Raw genomic sequence first — 18,182 nt, forward strand, 5'->3', positions numbered from 1 at the left:
AATAAAAATCAGGATAAGCGAAAGGGAATCAGTGGATTTTCAGAAGGCCTTTGACAAGGTTCCACACATGAGGCTGCTTTACAAGTAAGAGCCCATGAAAAGATACTAGCATGGATAAAGCATTGGCTGATCAGTAGATACAAAGCGTGGGAATTAAAGGAACCCTTTCTGCTTGGCTGCCGGTGACTAGTTGTGTTCCATAAGGATCTATGTTGGGGCTGCTTATTTTTACATTATATGTTAATGACTTGGATGACAGAATTGATAACTTTGTTGCAGAGTTTGCGGATGATACGAAGGTAGGTGGGGGGGTGACCTCATTGAAAGCTATAGAATGTTGAATGGACTTCAGTAGAGTGGATGTGGAGATGATGTTTCCTGTGGTGAGGAGTCTAAGACCAGAAGACACAGCCTCAGAATAGAGGAGCGTCTCTTTAGAATGATGAGGAGGAATTTCCTTCACCATAGAGTGGTGAATCTGGAACTCATTGCCATGGGCGGCTGTGGAGGAAAGTCTTTATGTATATTTAAGGCAAAGATTGATACATTCTTGATTAGTCAGGGCATGAAGTGATACATGGGGAAGGCAGAAAATTGGAGCTGAGAGGGAAAATGGATCAGCCAAGATGATTTCAGACTTAATGGGCTAAATGGCCTAATTCTGCTCCTATATCTTGTCGTCTTATGGCATTATGGATCAGCGTTCCTGGATCTCTCTGTTTTCAGTGCCTTACAGCTCACTGTGGAAGTCCTACCTTGGTCTGTCCTCTCAAAGTGCAACACCTCACATTTGTCTGCATTAAGTTCCATCTGCCATTTTTCAGCACATTTATTCCAGCGGATCCAGATCCCGCCGCAAGCTTTGATAGCCTTCGTTGCTGTCCACTACACTCCCAATCCTGGTGCCATCTACAAATTTGCTGATCCAGTTCAGCACATTATCATCCAGATTGTTGATATTTATGACAAACAACGACGGACGCAACTCTGATTCCTGCAGCACACCACTAGTCACAGGCCTTCAGAGAGGCAACCATCTACATCACTCTCAGGCTTCTTCTGTGAAGCCGATGTCCAATCCAATGTACTACCTCATCCTGAATGCTAAGGGACTGAACCTTCTGACCAAACTCCCATATGGGACCTTGTGAAAGACAGCTGGACAAACTTGGATTGTTTTCTCTGAAGCTTCAGAAGTTGAGGTATGACCTGACAGAAGTTTATAAAATTATAAGAGGCAAATATAGGGTAGATTGTCAGAGTCTTTTTCCCAGGGTAGAAAGGAGATGCATGGGTATTTTTTTGTTTACACAGACAGTGGTGGGTGCCTGGAATGTGCTGCCAAGGGCAGTGGTGAGTCTGATGAGGTGGTGCATTTTGCAAGTGTTTTTATCATCCACCATCTCTGCAACAAAGCCATCAATTCTATCATCCACATCATTAACGTATAACGTAAGAAGAATCAGTTCCAACATAGGCCCCTATGGAACACCAACAGTCGCCGCCAGCCAAGCAGAGAAAGCTCCTTTTATTCTCACACTTTGCCTCCTGCCAATCAGCCCCACAAACCCTAGGCACATCCTGATTAACCCTGGCCACACCCCCACAAACCCGATGACCTTTGTCAGGAGGGGCAAAATCCAAGAAAGGCAAGTGTTGGAGCTGGTTAATGAAGGCGTGGGCCAGGTCAAAGTGGCAGGGTTGCGTGAAATTGAATCTCAAGTGACAAGATCAAAAACCACAAGAGGGCTGATTTGCCCACTGCCCGAATACTCTCGTCTTAGTACTAATACTTTATCCATGCTAGTATCTTTCCTTAAATACCATGGGCTCTTAACTTGTTAAAACAGGAACCGGCAAGGAATAGAGGGTCAATGTGCAGGGAGATGGGATTAGTTTAAATCTGAATAATGGTTAGCACAGATATGATGGACCAAGGGGCCTCTTACTGTGTGTACTGTTTCATGTTCTTTGTTGACAGAACAGCACAATATTGGAACAATCAGAAGTTATGGGGAATAATGTGACACATACTACAACTAACATCATAAATTATTATATGAATTTACTGAAGATCATTGATATAAATCATATGACTGTAGTTCACATAGATCTAACCCTTTACTGTAATTTGATATCTACTCACATGAACTTCTCTCTGAACTACATTTAATGCAGTTTACTTAATTCCAGCTTTCCCTGAAGGAACAATTCACAGTACTGTACTGTGCAGACAGTTGATGCTGTCTGCACTTCTCTTGTGAGCTACTCTTTAACTTTAGTGTAGTTCACTGTTTAACTTTAGAACTACCCCAGCAGTCACTGCTGCTAACAGCAAGTTACACACATTTTCCTTGAACCATCCAATGAAAACCTTCTGATTTTGATTGCACAGGCGATTCCCTCTCCTATCACCAAGGCCGCCCATTCTCCACAAAGGATCATGACAATGATGTCGCTATCACAAACTGTGCCTTGTCGTACAAAGGCGCCTGGTGGTACAAAAACTGTCACCGTGCCAATCTGAATGGGAAATATGGAGAGAACCGACACAGCCAGGTAAGGAACAGTCATGTGGTGACAAATGTTGTTTGGGCTGATTGTGACTCTCTGTGATTTTTCTGTTTAATGTTGGGACTGATTGTTTGAGCTCACCAGGTATTCAAAATGATTGGCACACTTGCTTTGGTTTTTAGTTGGATTAATGAGTGGTTATGAGTTGAGGTACTGGGTGATGGTAGTTATCAGTGAATATATGTAGATATGTTTCAATGTCTTGTCTGAAATTGTTTGATGTACTTACTAATGTTCCACTTTAACTTTACAGGGAATAAACTGGTATCACTGGAAGGGTCACGAAGTTTCCATACCATTTATTGAGATGAAGATCCGACCTCATAATTTTGGAGGAATCTAGTGCATAAGTGGGCAGTTCCTGCTTTTTTAATAGCTTGATTTAATCCTCAATGCTTCATAGATGTGGTATTTAATTAAAGAACCAATCATTGTAGTTCAGGCTCCTTCAACAGATGTTCAATTCTCCCCTGTTAATGACCTGGGCAACCCTGGTCTGAGAGCAAAGATTTGTTAATGTTGAGCCCTTACCTCTTGTTGTGCTGAACTAGTTGTGGTGGCAAATCTTCCATGATTTGTCAGTTCACCTGAATATTTCTGCAGAACGTCTATTGCCTATACATCTCATACTTGTGGTTCATCCCAGACCAAGGAATAACGTTACAAGTGAACAACATTCTCCTTATCGATATTGCTTGACTTTCGAGACATTGCATAGAACAAAAAGCAGCTGTTTTGAGGGGTCACAGATGCTTACTAAAGTCATTGAGAGACGGAGTCAATCAGTAGAAATGAGACCCTTTGGCACACCATGTTCATGCCATAACTAATCCTATTTCCCAGTACTTGGTCCATTGCCTTGGTGAATCTGTACTACCTGTTAAATGTAGAGAAGTCCTGCCTCTCCACTACCCACTCAGGTATTGCGTTGCACTTTCCAACTACATTTCTTCTTTAAGAGCCCACTCAGCCTCACCCTCCTTAAAACCAAACTGATGCCCTTAAGCTTTAGAGTAATAGTCTTAATGCCTCACAGAAAGAGGGCCTTCAGGCCAACTCATCCATGCGGAACAAGGTGTCCATCTAAGTTAGTTCAATTTGACTGTGTTTTGCTTTTAAACATCTTCAATCTATAAACCTGTCCAAATATCTTAAATCAGGGTTTCCCATCCTGGAGTTCATGAACCCATTGCTTCATGGTATTGGTCCATGGTATAATAAAGGTTGTCTTTGTACCCACCTCAACCATTTCCCATAGCTGCTCATTCCATTTACAGACCACTCTCTATGTAAAGAAGTTGCTGCCTTTAAGTCTTTCCCTTCTAACTTTAACCCCATGCCTTTCATTTGTTGATTCCTTTTTCCTGCAAAAAAAAAGTTAGTGCTCATTGACCCTGTTGATACCCCTCATGATTTTATACATTGCCATGCTGTCATTCAGATGTGGTCTCACTAACATCTTGTCCAAATGCAACATAATACCTCAACACCTATACTCAATGCAATACTGTTACACTGAGAGCAGAACATTTGTTGATAAAGGAGGATTTTGATCTTCTCATCTTACAGAGTCTATTTTAATTACCATCAACTGTATTCAAAAGGTATCTTAAGCACATAGGATTTAGGGACCAGAAGAAGCTATCTAATCCCTCAACCACGCTCTGCAAATGGAGTGGTTGGAAACATGTTGGGACTATTAGGTCTGAATGCAAGGGCTGGCAGGGCCAGGTTAATGAACATGGTGAGACTGATAGATTGAAGTACCTTTGATTTAATGTAGAGTGTTATGTGTAAGGCAGGTGAACTTAGAGCCTAGATCAGTAGATTGAAATGCAAAGTTGTGGTATTAGTTGTTGCAGGAGGGACAGGACTACATGCTTAATGTCCCAGGATTTTGATATGATAGAGGGGCATATAAATGAGTTGGAGAAATTGCACACAGAATGACACAATTGCACTTAGAGAGGATATACTAAAAGACCCATCCAGTGAGGCAACGTGAGTAGAGTCCAGGAATGATAGGTACAATTACTAAGATGGGATGCCTCTATCAATAGCCAGTGGGAGCTATGCGAGCACATTATGGAAAGATGTAAGAGTAACAGAGCTGTTGTGGTGGGTGACTTTAACTCCCCCAGTCTAGGACTTCCTTAGTGCAAAAGATTCAGATGGGACAGAATTAATTCAAGATGGTTACTTGAATCTAAACATGGACTAGCCCTTTAGTGAAAGGACATTTTGGGAGCAAATTGCAAAGTAAATTTCAAATTCATTCTTCCTGAATAAGAAAGAATATGGACTTTGTGGGAATTAAGAGACGGAAAATTATGACATGTCCCAGGCCCAGCAGACTTAGCAGCAGAGAGAAGGAGCAAGCAGCATTTTGAATGTTGTTTTTCCAGATATTAAAGGGAAGCAGCTTCTAGCAGAGTAGCAGTTTTGCACTGGCTGTTTTGGAGAGTGGCTATATTTAAACTGTAGGTGCTGAGAATAAGTGCAGAGACTTTGCTTTAAGGAGATTTAGTGAGATAGCTGAGTAGAACAGCTAAGAGCAGGTATGGCTCTTGTCAAAATTACTATTCTGATTGGAGTAGCTGGGATGGCACGTCAGGCAGTGGCATGCTCCTTCTGCAGCATGTGGGAGGCCAGTGGGTCCAGCTACACTCCTGACTTACCTCGTTATGAACTGGAGCTGGAATCTGATGTATTTAGGAATTGGGGTTGCACGATTAATTAGGGGCAATATCACTGCTGCACTCAGAGGAAGTCTGCATCCACTTAATCTGTATGGGTGGTACCCAAGGTTGAGAAAGGTGTAATCAGTCTGACGGGATTAATACTACAGACCCCCAGCAGCCAACGAAACATTGAGAAACAGATATGCAAGCAGATAATGGAAAGGTTTAATTGATGCACTTGGTGACTTCAACATGCCCAACATAGACAGGAAACTGATTAGTGCAAAGTGTCACGTAGGGTAGATTTATTAGGTCCTTCCAGGCGGATTTCTTACATCTATTTAATTGTACAATTTAAACTTGAGAAGTTAGATGCAATGGTATCACAACATTTCCAGATTGGCCAAATCAGTGTTTCTGAGCAAACAGCATACAATTACCACTTTCTATAATTAAACCATGCAGTAAATTGTTGCAGGAATTTTATTTTATGTACTTCATGCTGCTGAAATTTTGACTGCAGAACTTAAGCTTGAGAAGTTAGAGAAAATGTTATCACAAAACATCCAAATTAGTTAATTATGTTATATAGCATGCAGCACACAATTCCCACCTTCTATAAAAGAAACCAGTAGTAGCTTGTTGCAAACAACTTTATTTTATGTACATCATGGTGCTGAAGATTTTTGTAGCAGCTATTTGATTGGATCAAACTTCTCAATCTTAAGTTGTACAACGTACCATAAATCTCCAGAAAGGTCAAATCAGTGTTACTGAACGTACAGGGTAAAATTGCGACTGTCTATAATGAAACAATGCAGAAGCTTATTGCAACCAACTTTAGCTTATATATCTCATGGTGCTGAAGTGACATTTATTCTATAGTGCAACCTAAGCTTGAGGTGTTAGACCAAATTGTGTCACAAAGCTTTCAGATTGGATAAATTAGTATTTCTAAGCAAACATTATGATGAACTTCCTTTTGCTGAAATGTGTAGTGGTTTTGAAAAAAAATGGCAATTTATGCATTTTGCTCTGGAACACTGATAATCAACTGTGTGGTAGTTTAGTTATACCATTGGATCTAACCTCTCAAGCATAAGTTGTACATAGAATCATAGAGTAATAGAAAACTGCATCATAGAAACAGGCCCTTTGGCTCATCTAGTCAATGCCGAACCATCATCCTGTACTGGGACCATAGCCCTCCATATCCCTATCAACCACGTACCTATCCAAACTCCTCTTTAATGCTAAAATCAAAATCACATCCACCCCTTGTGCTGGCAGCTCATTCCACACTCTCACTATCCTTTGAGTGAAGAAGTTTCCCCTCATGTTCCCTTTAAACATTTCACTTTTCACACTTAACCCATGACCTCTAGTTATAATCTCACCCAACCTCAGTGGAAAAAGCCTGCATGCATTTACCCAATCTTTACCCTAATCTTCTATGCTCCAGTGAATAAAGTTCTAACCTATTCAATCTTTCCTTATAACTCGGGTCCTCCAGTCCCAGCGATATCCTCGCAAGTTTTCTCTGCACTCTTTCAAACTTATGTACATCATTCCTGTAGGTATGCGACCAAAACTGCACACAACACTCCAAATCAGGCGTCCCCGATGTCTTGTACAACTTCAACATCTCAACGACTGTATTCAATACTTTAGTCTATGAAAGCCAATATGGCAATAGCTTTCCTTATGACCCTATCCTACTATGACACCACTTTCAAGGAATTATGGACCTGTATTCCCAGATCCCTTTGTTCCATCATACTCCTCAGTGCCCTACTGTCCACTGTGTAAAACCTATCCTGGTTCGTCCTACCAAAGTGCAACACATCACACATGCCAGCATTAAGTTCCATCTGCCACTATTCAGCCCATTTACCTAACTCATCCAGATCCTGCTACAAGCTCTGATAGGCTTCCTCACTGTCCACTACACCAATTTTGGTGTCATCTGCAAATTTGCTAATGCAGTTAACCACAGTATCATCTAGATTGTTGATATAGATGAAAAACAACAACAGACCCAGCACCAATCCCTACAGAACTCACTAGTCACAGACCTCCAGTCAGAGTGACAACTACCACACTTTGGCATCTCCCACTAAACCCATGTCTAATCCAATTTACTATCTCATCTGAATGAACCTTCTTGACCAAATTCCCATGTGAAACCTCATCAAATGCCTTGCTAAGGTCCATGTAGAAAACATCACTGCCTTGTCTTCATCAACTTTCCTGGTAACTTCCTTGAAAAACTGTACAAGATCGGTTAGACATGACCTGCCACATACGAAGCCACGCTGTCTATCCTTAATCAGTCCTTGTCTATCCAAATACTTATATATCCAATCTTTTATAATACTGTCCAATAACTTTCCCACTCGTGATTTCAGGCTCACCGGCCTATATTTTCCTGGTTTATTGTTAGAACCTTTCTTAAGCAGTGGACCAACATTAGCTATCCTCCCATCATCTGGTACCTCACCTGTCACTGAGAATGATTTAAATTCTCCCTGGTATGACCCCTACAGTTTCTGAACTTGCTTCCCATAGGGTCCAAGGGAGTACCTTGTCAGGCCCTGGGGATTTGTTTACCCCAATTGGCCTCAAGACAGCAAACTTCTCTTTTGTAATGTGCATACGATCCATGATCTCACTGCTGCTTTGCCTCACTTCTATAGATTCTGTGTCCCTTTCAGCAGTAAACACAGACGTGTCACATTTAGCTGAAACATTAGCAGACGTCCATCAAATCAGCTCAGCTCAAAGGGTTTTCACCTCATTCCTCAAAAGCTCCATCTCTGTGGCATCAGGGGTTACTTTAGCAACAGAGGCTACCACCAAAGGCACTTGGAAATGTTCTGATTCTCAGTGTTCTGCTTTTCCTCCTCTCCACCTTCTCTGAGCAACTCAGTAAAAGATGGAGGAGGCTGCATCTTGTGGGTCATTCGAATGCGTAGAGCAATCATGTCATGCGACAGTGTGACCTTCATCCCTTGCTCCACCCTCAAACAATTTCTCTCAGACAGTTGAATGCCCTCTTTGTTGCACAAACAGTGCAGCGGTTTCTCTAACCTGAAAATGTAGGCAACTTCTCTCCTTCCACCTGGAATGTGTGCCTAAAATTCATCATAAAATCGGCTGAACTTTCAGTAGTGCTGAAAGCATCTTCCAGAACTTGCAGGTAATTAGCTGACATGGCTAAAAAGGTTTCTGCCTTGAGGGACCTCAGTATATCAGCCACCGGACCCTTTAAACTCTCCACCAGTCTCTGTTTTCCCATATTATCTGAGCACTGCCATTCATCCATTAACTAAGACCTCCGCTCAGCACAAACCTCATATTATTCTTTCCCATCAGGTGTGAGCTCAACTCCTGAGAACATTCTCAACCTACAATAACTTTGGCTTTCTGCAGGTATACTTTGGCACTTATGTAATAGCCAACCCATCGAAAACTAATCTGCTTTTGGAAATGTTCCTCTTCTCAATCCAAGCTCTGCTGCCTCTCCAAGTTCCCCTTTCTTATCGGACAGTGCGACTTCAGTCTTGTCATTGGCAGCCTGGACCATCATAACATCCTTTCCAGCTGATTGGTCAAAGTACTGTTCATTCAGCATAACTTTCTCCAAGACCTTGACAGAACTCAGCACTCTTAAGTAGCAGCTCATTGGAAATTCGAACATCTACCCTGCTCAGAACAGAAGCGTTACCTCTTCGAATTGCTGCAAGCTTTAATTGCCACGGCATCCATAATAAAGTACCTTAATTACAACACACCTCACTTTCCCAAACACCAGTTTAAACAATGGCTTAAACACACAAATAAACCACTTAATCAAACCTTAAACAGCATTCACACAGCATCTGAAATCCAGGACGAGCACCCCACAAATCACAGCCAGGTGACTCAGCAATGAGATAGCCACCTTTCATAAGCAATACCCATCTAGGGGCGGTATGATTTGAAATGCAAACAAACAGGAAGGTCCTAATGTTCCAATTGAGAAACACTGATCTTTGCGAACACTGCTCTATGCAGAGCTATCATTCGCTAGAAAATTAACAGACCATACACTGGCATAAAATTATAAAGAAATATATTTCCCAAATTTGTAGTTTCAGGGGGAAAAAAAGGAAAACAAAAGGGCCCATTTCTGGAGTAGTCGGGGGTGCATCACCTTACTCACACGCTGGACCCACAGTCTGCATGAAAGCAGCTACTGTAACCTGAACTTCCCTCGAAGACCGTGCCAAACAAAGTGGCTCTTTCATTAGTATTGGCCCTTCTTCCTTGGAGCCATTCATTTGCACAAAGCACTTCTTACAACGGGGCTCTCCTTCGACCAGTATGCTGCAGCATCTTCCGTTCTGCCCTGCTCAGCAGCTCCCGCCAAGGAGACCCAAACCAGACTGCTGTCCTTTAGAAATCTCTTCCTGCTTAGCTCTCTAGAAACTTCTCTCACATCCCACAATAGCGAATGCTAACCACTACAACTGCCATGATGCCCACATAATGTTATACATGTTTTACTATACATGTGGATCCAATTTCTCAAGACTTCAGTTGCACAACTCATTTGACACTCTTGACATCATGAGATAAATAACAGATAGGTGCTTAAAAGAATTACCACAGTGTTTTTGAAGAAACTGGCAATATATAAATTTTGCTCTAGAAACACTGATATGTGGATATGACTTCACAGACTTAAGATACATAACTAAGTGAACAGTACTAGACAATTCAGCACCTGGAACAACCAAAGGCAGCTTTCAACGGGGTGCCAAGAGGTTTTATTAAGCAATCGGCAATCTTATGAAATCTGCTCTGGGAAACTGATTTTGCTATTCTGGAACTTTTGTGATAAATACCCTCCCAAGCGTAGATTGTACTATCAAATACATGCGACCACACTCTATGGCATCACCAAATGCATAAAATAAGGTTGGTTTAGTTACTTCTTTGGTTTATTATAGAAAGCAGCAATTGCATGATGTGCACTGAAACACTAATATACCAAGTCACTGGCTCTAACTTCTCAAGTATAAGTGTCTGAACAAATAAATTTCACCAAACACTTCCACACCAGGAACTGCTGTACATAAGATAAGGTTACAACATGGTTTTATTGCAAACAGTGGCATTATGTGCTGCTTGCTGATTCAGTCAGTCAGAAATTGTGTGATAAATTTGTATCTACCTTCTTAAGCTTAAGTTGTACAATCAAATAACGCTATGAAATACAGTATAAATAAAGTTATTTGCATTTAATTACTATGTGGAATTATTAAAGAAAGTCACAATCATATGCTGTTTGCTCTGAAACACTGACTTAGCCAATATAGAAATCATGTGATACAATTGGCTCTAACGTGTCCTGCGTAAGTTGCACAGTCAAATGAATACTACCAAACACTTCCATACCAGGAACTATACCAGATAAGGTTGTTTGCAACCAGATACTACATAGAATCAGAACCGTCAAACATCCCAAAAAAAAAACACCCTGTGCAAAAAAATAACAGTAAGCAAGTAGCGAACGTGAGTCCACAGACACAAAGCCTGGAGCAGGTCACAGCCTCAGCGCAGGGCAGAGCAGAGCCCAGTAAACATGACGCAGCAGTGAGCCGAACTGGCCCAGCCCTCACCTCTGGTCCCGACTGCTGAGTTTTATTCATTTGGGCTATGCATTTTGTTGGGACCTTCCCTGTACTGGTGGTTAGGGGAATGTTGGGTAAGAAAATGGCAGCCTAGTGTACGAAACATGAACAGAGAAAGCAGTTAAAAGAAAATCTTGTCTTTGCAATTTGAATGGCTGTGGGTTCAGTCACTTGTTACATACGAGGGGTGATTGATAAATTCATGGCCTAAGTTAGAAGGAGTCAATTTTAGAAAACCTAGCACATTTATTTTTCCTACATTTACACACTTAGTGCAGTGGTCGTGGAGCATATGGATCTTGGACCTCCAGAAAGTTTCCACAGAAGGGATGATTGATAAGTTTGTGGCCTAAGGTAGACGGAGGTGAGTTATACAGCTCTCGTTACATGCACATGCAGGTCAACTCTTTCAGTGATTATGCAGAAAGTTTGCAGTTGATAACTCATCTCCTTCTACCGTACACCACAAACTTATCAATCATCCCTGATGAGTTATTAACTTCAACCTTTCTGCATAATCACTGAAAGAGTTGACCTGCATGTGCATGTAACGAGAGCTGTATAACTCACCTCCGTCTACCTTAGGCCACAAATTTATAAATTACCCCTGCTGTGGACACTTTCTGGAGGTCCAAGATCTGTATGCTCCACGACCGCTGCACTAAGTGTGTAAATGTAGGAGGGGACTATGTTGACAAATAAATGTGCTAGGTTTTCTGAAATTGACTCCTCCTACCTTAGGCCACAAACTTACCAATCACCTCTCGTACTTTGGGCGTATTTTGTCCCAGGACACTAGATGTTTTATGAAAACCCAGATAAAGACTATACCGAGGCACCATGGCCTAAAACACATCGTGAAATGAAGCGACACAAACAAAATGCTGGAATTCAGGCTCATCTATGGTAAAGAGTAAACAGTCAACACCTTGGGCCAAAACCCTTCATTGGGACTGGAAAGGAAGGTGGGAGAAGGGGAGGAAGAAGTGGCTGGTGATAGGTGAAACCGGGAGGGTGGGAGGGAGGGGTGAAGTAAAGAGCTGGGAAGTTGATTGGTGAAAGAAATAAAGGGCTGGAGAAGGGGGAATCTGATAGGAGAGGACAGAAGACCATGGAAGAAAGGGAAGGAGGAGCACTAGAGGGAGGTGATGGGTATGAAAGAAGAGATGTGAGAGGGAAACAGGAATGGGAAATAGTGAAAGGAGGGCAATTAAACACTCAACCTGAAGGAATAACACCTTATATTCCATCTGGGTAGCCTCCCACCTGATGGCATGAACATTGCTTTCTTGAACTTCCAATAATTGCTCGTGCCCGCCCCCCCCCCCCCCCCCGGCTTATTGAAGGAAATCATCCCGAGGTTTGGGATCCCCTGGAAATTGTTACCCCTTGGATAACCATTCCCCCTTCACTGGGAAGATAATAAAAGAAGGACATAAGGTTTACAGATTGATCAATGTTTCTATCGTGGCTCAGATGGCAGGCTTAGTAGAAAAGTTGAGTGGAACAATTTAAAACAAGCTTGGTAAAATGTGTGAGGAAACTAGATTAAATGGAAACAAGTATTACCTTTGGTTCCTGTGACCATTAGGGCCACGGCCAATAGGACTACAGGATTGTTCCCCCACAAAATCGTAATGGGTCAGCTATTGCACCTGCCATTTGTTGCACCACTAGCAGTTAAACAAATGGACAAACATAATTTGGATGAAAGCATGTTGGCCTATTGTGTATCCTTGACAAAAGGTATCATCACGTATCATGAACAGGTGAAGGAAGCATAACAACCGACAACCTACACTAAGTATCACGCTATGGAGATTACTTGATTGTCCAGACATTTAAGAGGAAGATATGTTTGCAACCTTTGTCTGAAGGACCATTCCAGGTACTACTCACTTATGACTAATGTTTCTCCCTCCCTGTCCCTCTCTCACTATGTCTCTCTGTCCCCTTCCTTATCCCACTCTGACCCTCTGTCCGTCACTCTCTCACCCCAATCCCCATCTTCTCTTCCCTCTGCCCATCTCTCCCCTTCCATCCCCCACCGTTTCCCTTCCCTCCCCATCCCTGTAGGGCCACTCTCCCTACCCCCCTCCGTCTGCCTTTCTCCATCCCTGTTTCCTAAACCCCTGCCCATCCCTCTATCCCCCAGACCCCTTCTCCCTCTCTCCCTCCCCTACCCTATCACCCTGTGTCTCCTGTCCCCTTCCATTGTCTCCCACTTCATACCGCTCTCCCTCTCATCCCTTTCTCCCTGCTGCTCTCTCTCCCTCCTGGTCTCTCCCTGTCCTCCTCTCCACTTCCCTGCCTCCCTACCCCTCCTCTCTCCCTGTTGTCTCTCGCTGTCCCCCTCTGTCTCTTTCTGTCCATCTGCCTGTACCCCTCTCTGTCCCTCACTCTCTCCTCCCTGGTCTCCCCCTCCTCCTTTGAATTTTCTGCCCATTTAGAAAATAATCTACACTTTTATTCCTTTACCAAACTGTATAACGATACACTTCCCAACACTCTATTCCATCTGTCAGTCCTTTGCCCATTTTCCTAATCTGTCTAAGTCTTTCTGCTTTCTCAAAACTACCTGCTCCTCTACCTATTTGGCCACACAACTGTTTATTCCATCATCAAAATAATTAGCATAACATAACAGTAGTGGTCTCAACACCTACCCCTGTCGTCACTGGCAGCCAAACAGAAAAGGCTCCCTTTATTCCCACTCTTGGCCTCCTGCCAATCAGCCAATGCTCTATGCATGCAAGTATTTTTCCTGTAATGCCATGGGCTCATGGGCTACACAGCCTCACGTGCAATACCTTGTCAAAGGCCTTCTGAAAATCCAAGTACACAACATCCACTGATTCCCCTTTGTCTGTCCTGCTTGTTATTTCCTCAAAAGATTATAATAGGTTTGTAAGGCAAGATTTTCCCTTAAAGAAACCATGCTGACTATGGCCTATTTTATCCTGTGGCTCCATGTACTGAAACCACATCCTTGTCAATCCATTCCAAACAGTGAGGTCAGGTTAACTGGCCTATAATTTTCTTTCTTCTGCTTCCCTCCCTTCTTGTGAGTGGAATGCCATTTGCCATCTTCCAGTCCTCCAAAACCATTCCAGAATTTAGTGATTCTTGAAAGATCATTACCTAAACCTCCACAATCTCCTCATTCACCTACTTCAGAACTCTGGGGTGTAGTCCATCTGGTCCAGTGACTTATTTATCTTCAGACCTTTCAGCTTCCCAAGCACCTTCTGCTTCATAATAGCAATTGAACTCGCTTCTGCCCCCTGACATTCTCTAACTTCTGGCATACTGTTAGTGTCTTCCACGTGCAGGAAATTCAAGGGAAACCCCTTCACCCAGAGCAGTGACTGTTTGGAACCCAACATCACGGGGAGAGTGAGAGGTGAACAGCAGAACCATCATGGAGCAGAAACACTGGCAAGGACCAGCAGGGCACAGCTGACCCCCTACTCTGCACTGGATGTGTTGTAGATTCACTGAGTACCCGAGACAGAGTTTAAAAATAGAACTGATTTATTTGTCACAGATATTACACTTCAGTACAGTACCATGACAGGAGAAGCACAGCAGAAGGAACTCCTCCCATGCCCTGTGACCTGGGTGCAGATGAGCAGCAGCAATAATTGCAGAGTTCAACACAACAAGAGTTTTTGTGGACTTGGGTGACTCCTTCCAGTTCATCTGTGAAACAGTTCAAATCTCCTGTTCTCGTGTGTCCTTTTTTTTCCCCCTTTCAGCGTGGCTGGGGTCCTGTCAAAGGCCATGCTCTACAGCTGCACTCAGACTATGTTCTTCACATGCGTGGGTTCTCGCTCTTCAGAGCTCGTCAAGCGGCTTGCGCTCCAGTATCTCCAGGAGCAGTTAGGAAGACATATGCCTTCAAGGTGCAGTCCTCACCGACTGAAATTTCTCAGATCGAAACATCGAGACAGCTGTCGAAAGCCTCTGCACTCGAGCCATCTCTCCCTTTCAAGTGCCTGACAGTCTGTTGGCTCCGAGTCAGGGGTTCTCGAATAAGCGACGCTACAGATCGTAACATCCAAACAGCGAGCTGTTGGCCCCCCTTCCCGCACTGGCATGGGGGGGGTGCGAGGGAGGGACAGGGAGATAGATATATTTATTGCTTGCATGGTGTGGCGGGGGGGCTGATGTTTTTGCTGCTGATTGTGTGTAGGAGTGGGAAGAGGGAACTCTGGGGTTCTAGTGTGTTTCTATCTTCGGGGTTTTCTTCTCTCTGTTTCGTGGATGTTTGCACAGAGCACAGATTTCGGGTTGCTACTGTGCATAAAAGTGAACTTCTGAATTTTCCTCTGGATTCAGCAGCCATACTGGTTAAATGTTTTCTTCAACGTGAGCTTGCTGGTGCGTCACAAGTTTGGATAACTGAGTGAATCCCTTTCTACATTCGGTGTACGTAAACAACTTCTCCCCAGCATGAGCACGCTGATGTAGCTTCAGTTGAAATGACCGAGGAAATCCCTTCCCGCAACTTGAGCAGGAGAACCGTATCTCCCCACTGTGAACAGACTGGTGGGCCAGTAGGTGAGATGACCGAGTGAATCCCTTCCCACAGTCTAAGCAGATAAACAACCGCTCTCCTGTGTGAACTGACTGGTGTGTCAGCAGGTGAGATGACTGAGTGAATCCCTTCCCACATTCTGAGCAGGTGAATGGTTTCTCCCCAGTGTGAACTGACTGGTGTGTCTGTAGGTTGCATAATTGAGTGAATCCCTTTCCACACACAGAACAGGTGAATGGCCTCTCCCCAGTGTGAACTCGCTGGTGTCTCTGTAGGTTGGATGACTGAGTGAACGCCCTCCCACATTCAGTGCAGGTAAATGGCCTCTCCCCCGTATGAACTCGCTGATGTACCTTCAGTTGAGATGACTGAGTAAATCCCTTCCCACAATCTGAGCAGGTGAACGGCCTCTCCCCAGTGTGAACTGACTGGTGTTGCAACAGGTCAGATGATCGAGTGAATCCCTTCCCACAGTCTAAGCAAGTGAACGGCATTACTCCAGTGTGAACTGACTGGTGTCGCTGTAGATGAGATGACTGAGTGAATCCCTTCCCACAGTCTGAGCATGTAAATGGTTTCTCCCCAGTGTGAACTCGCTGGTGTGTCTGTAGGTGAGATGACTGAGTGAACGTCTTCCCACAATCTGAGCAGGTGAACGGCCTCTCCCCAGTGTGAACTGACTGGTGCGTCAGCAGATGGGATGACTGACTGAAGCCCTTCCCACATTCTAAGCAGGTGAATGGCATCTCCCCAGAGTGAACTGACTGGTGTGTTTGTATGTGGGATGACCGAATGAACCCCTTCCCACACACAGAATTGGTGAATGGCCGCTCATCAGCGTGAACTCTCTGATGTTATCGTCAGCTTGGATGGCAGAATGAATCACTTCCCACAGACAAAACAGGTGAACCCTCCTACTCTGGTGTGAAATTGCTGATGTATCTTCAGGCTGGATGACTGAGTAGATCCCACATACAGAGCAGGTGAATGGCCTCTCCCCGCTGTGAACTCGCTGGTGTATCTGCGGGTTGGCTGAGAGAGAGAATTCCTTCCCACAGAGAGAAGGTGAATGATACCTCCCTGTTGTCAATTGTCAGGCAGATGTTAGATGCAGTGAATCCCTCGTGCTATCAATGCAGTTGAAGACGTGATCTCCAGCGAAGAAAACTGGTGTGTTCTCAACACGCAGTTACAATAGAAAGGTTCATCTCAAACACAAGGTACATTTCCAACTACGACGAGATACTTCTTCATTTCCAGGGTTCCACAAACGATATATTGGTGTTAAAAGGAAATATCTGGTCGCCCCGTAAAAACCTGGACAGAGACAGCAAAACTGGTGTGTTGTTGTGTTTGAGATCCCGGTACACATTTTTTGCCGTTTCTAACCTGTAAAAAGATTTACAAACGACATACATAGGTGAAGGACAACCTTTCAAATGAGATAAGTTTAGTCTCTCTGGTGAGCTCTGATATCAACCTGCAAAACCAGGTTCAACACAGCAGCTCGTAACTGGGCACCGAGCAACCATGCGCATGCGCCAGCACCTGGGCTCATCAGCGGAAAACTCCCCGGCTACGGACACGACTCGTGGGGCTGAGAGAGAGGGAAAGGACCGGGATGTGTCTGGAGCTCGCAGCAATTGTTCCTCAGCCGCCGGTATTGGCGACTCCCGCGCCTGGAACCCGTTCATACCTACCGCCGATTCTCCAGAGACTTTTTCTGCGCTGAGCGCATGCGTGATCTTCCGGAAGTGCCGGCGCCCCTTGGACTGAGACGCGGAGGTTTCTGGGTAAGCAGGGTGCCCGCCGGCTCTGGGTCCACGCTACAGGCCTCAAAACACAGTCAATGTTTTAATGTAGAAAGCCCGCCGGCCCCCACAAACACTGTCAACAGGCATTCTGTGTGTCAAAGTCCAGCCCACCTACAAACACAAAATGCTGAAAGAACTCAGCGGGTCAGGCTGCACCTAAGCAGAGGAATAAACAGTCTGCATACGGTGAAAGGTCTCGTCCTGAAATATCAACTGGCATCTCCTACCCCGAGAAAAAGACTGGCCATCTACCTCTAATGATCTTATACTGTATACGGCTACACAGCCTCCTATGGTCCAGGAAAAATGGTTACAGTATATCAAGCCTTCCTTTATAACTCAAGCTCTCTAACCCTGGTGACATCATGGAGATCTCTTCTTCCTATAGCTGGGAATATGATGACACACATTTTCAATAACACCAACTGAAGTAAAATCTGCTTTGCAGAGCACTAAATCAGCTAAAGAGGGGAGGGAAGGAGAGGGAGAGGTCGAGAGGGAGCAAAGGGGGCATAGAGAGCAAAAGAGAGGGAGAGGGGGTGAGGCAGGGACAGGAGGGCAGATGGGTGAGTGGGAGAGAGAGAGGGAGATGGGGTGAGGCAGAAGGGGAGAAGGAGAAAGGGGTGGCAAGTGGCCGTGACAGACAGGGAAGAAGGAGTGCTTCTCGCAGGTGATGTAAAACAAGAGCTTCGCAGGCGTTAGTCCATTGTGCGGGGCCTATCAGCGGCGGCAACTGAGCTCGATGAACTAAACAAAAGTAGAGAAGGGATGAGCGGAGCGGCCATTGTCGGGAGTAGGCCAGTGGCAAGAGTAGAAATGACAGGTTTTTGCTCGTTCAGGCTTCGGCGAGGTAAGTGGGTAAGTGGAATTCGTTTTTGGTTTTCCTTTGCATTTT

General features: G+C 44.2%; 2 protein-coding genes across 2 annotated transcripts in view; one reads left to right on the forward strand and one right to left on the reverse strand.

Moving 5' to 3' along the window:
• tnr (tenascin R (restrictin, janusin)) overlaps window positions 1-2,917 on the forward strand; it is a 165,619-nt gene extending 162,702 nt beyond the window's left edge. Inside the window, exons 17-18 of the mRNA XM_072274562.1 lie at window positions 2,396-2,559; window positions 2,828-2,917. Coding sequence (XP_072130663.1) covers window positions 2,396-2,559; window positions 2,828-2,917 — 254 coding nt within the window. The remainder of the gene's footprint in view (window positions 1-2,395; window positions 2,560-2,827) is intronic.
• An 11,532-nt stretch (window positions 2,918-14,449) lies between these two features.
• On the reverse strand, window positions 14,450-17,400 carry LOC140206399 (uncharacterized). The gene is made up of 2 exons (XM_072274765.1): window positions 17,174-17,400; window positions 14,450-16,862 (listed from the first exon to the last, which is right to left on the reverse strand). Exon 2 carries the CDS (start codon window positions 16,217-16,219, stop codon window positions 15,287-15,289), a length of 933 nt encoding a protein of 310 aa, XP_072130866.1. The 5' UTR covers window positions 16,220-16,862; window positions 17,174-17,400; the 3' UTR covers window positions 14,450-15,286.
• Window positions 17,401-18,182: the final 782 nt, after the last annotated feature.

This window comes from Mobula birostris, chromosome 12 (genome assembly GCF_030028105.1).
Source record: "Mobula birostris isolate sMobBir1 chromosome 12, sMobBir1.hap1, whole genome shotgun sequence".
NCBI classification, from domain to species: domain Eukaryota; kingdom Metazoa; phylum Chordata; class Chondrichthyes; order Myliobatiformes; family Myliobatidae; genus Mobula; species Mobula birostris.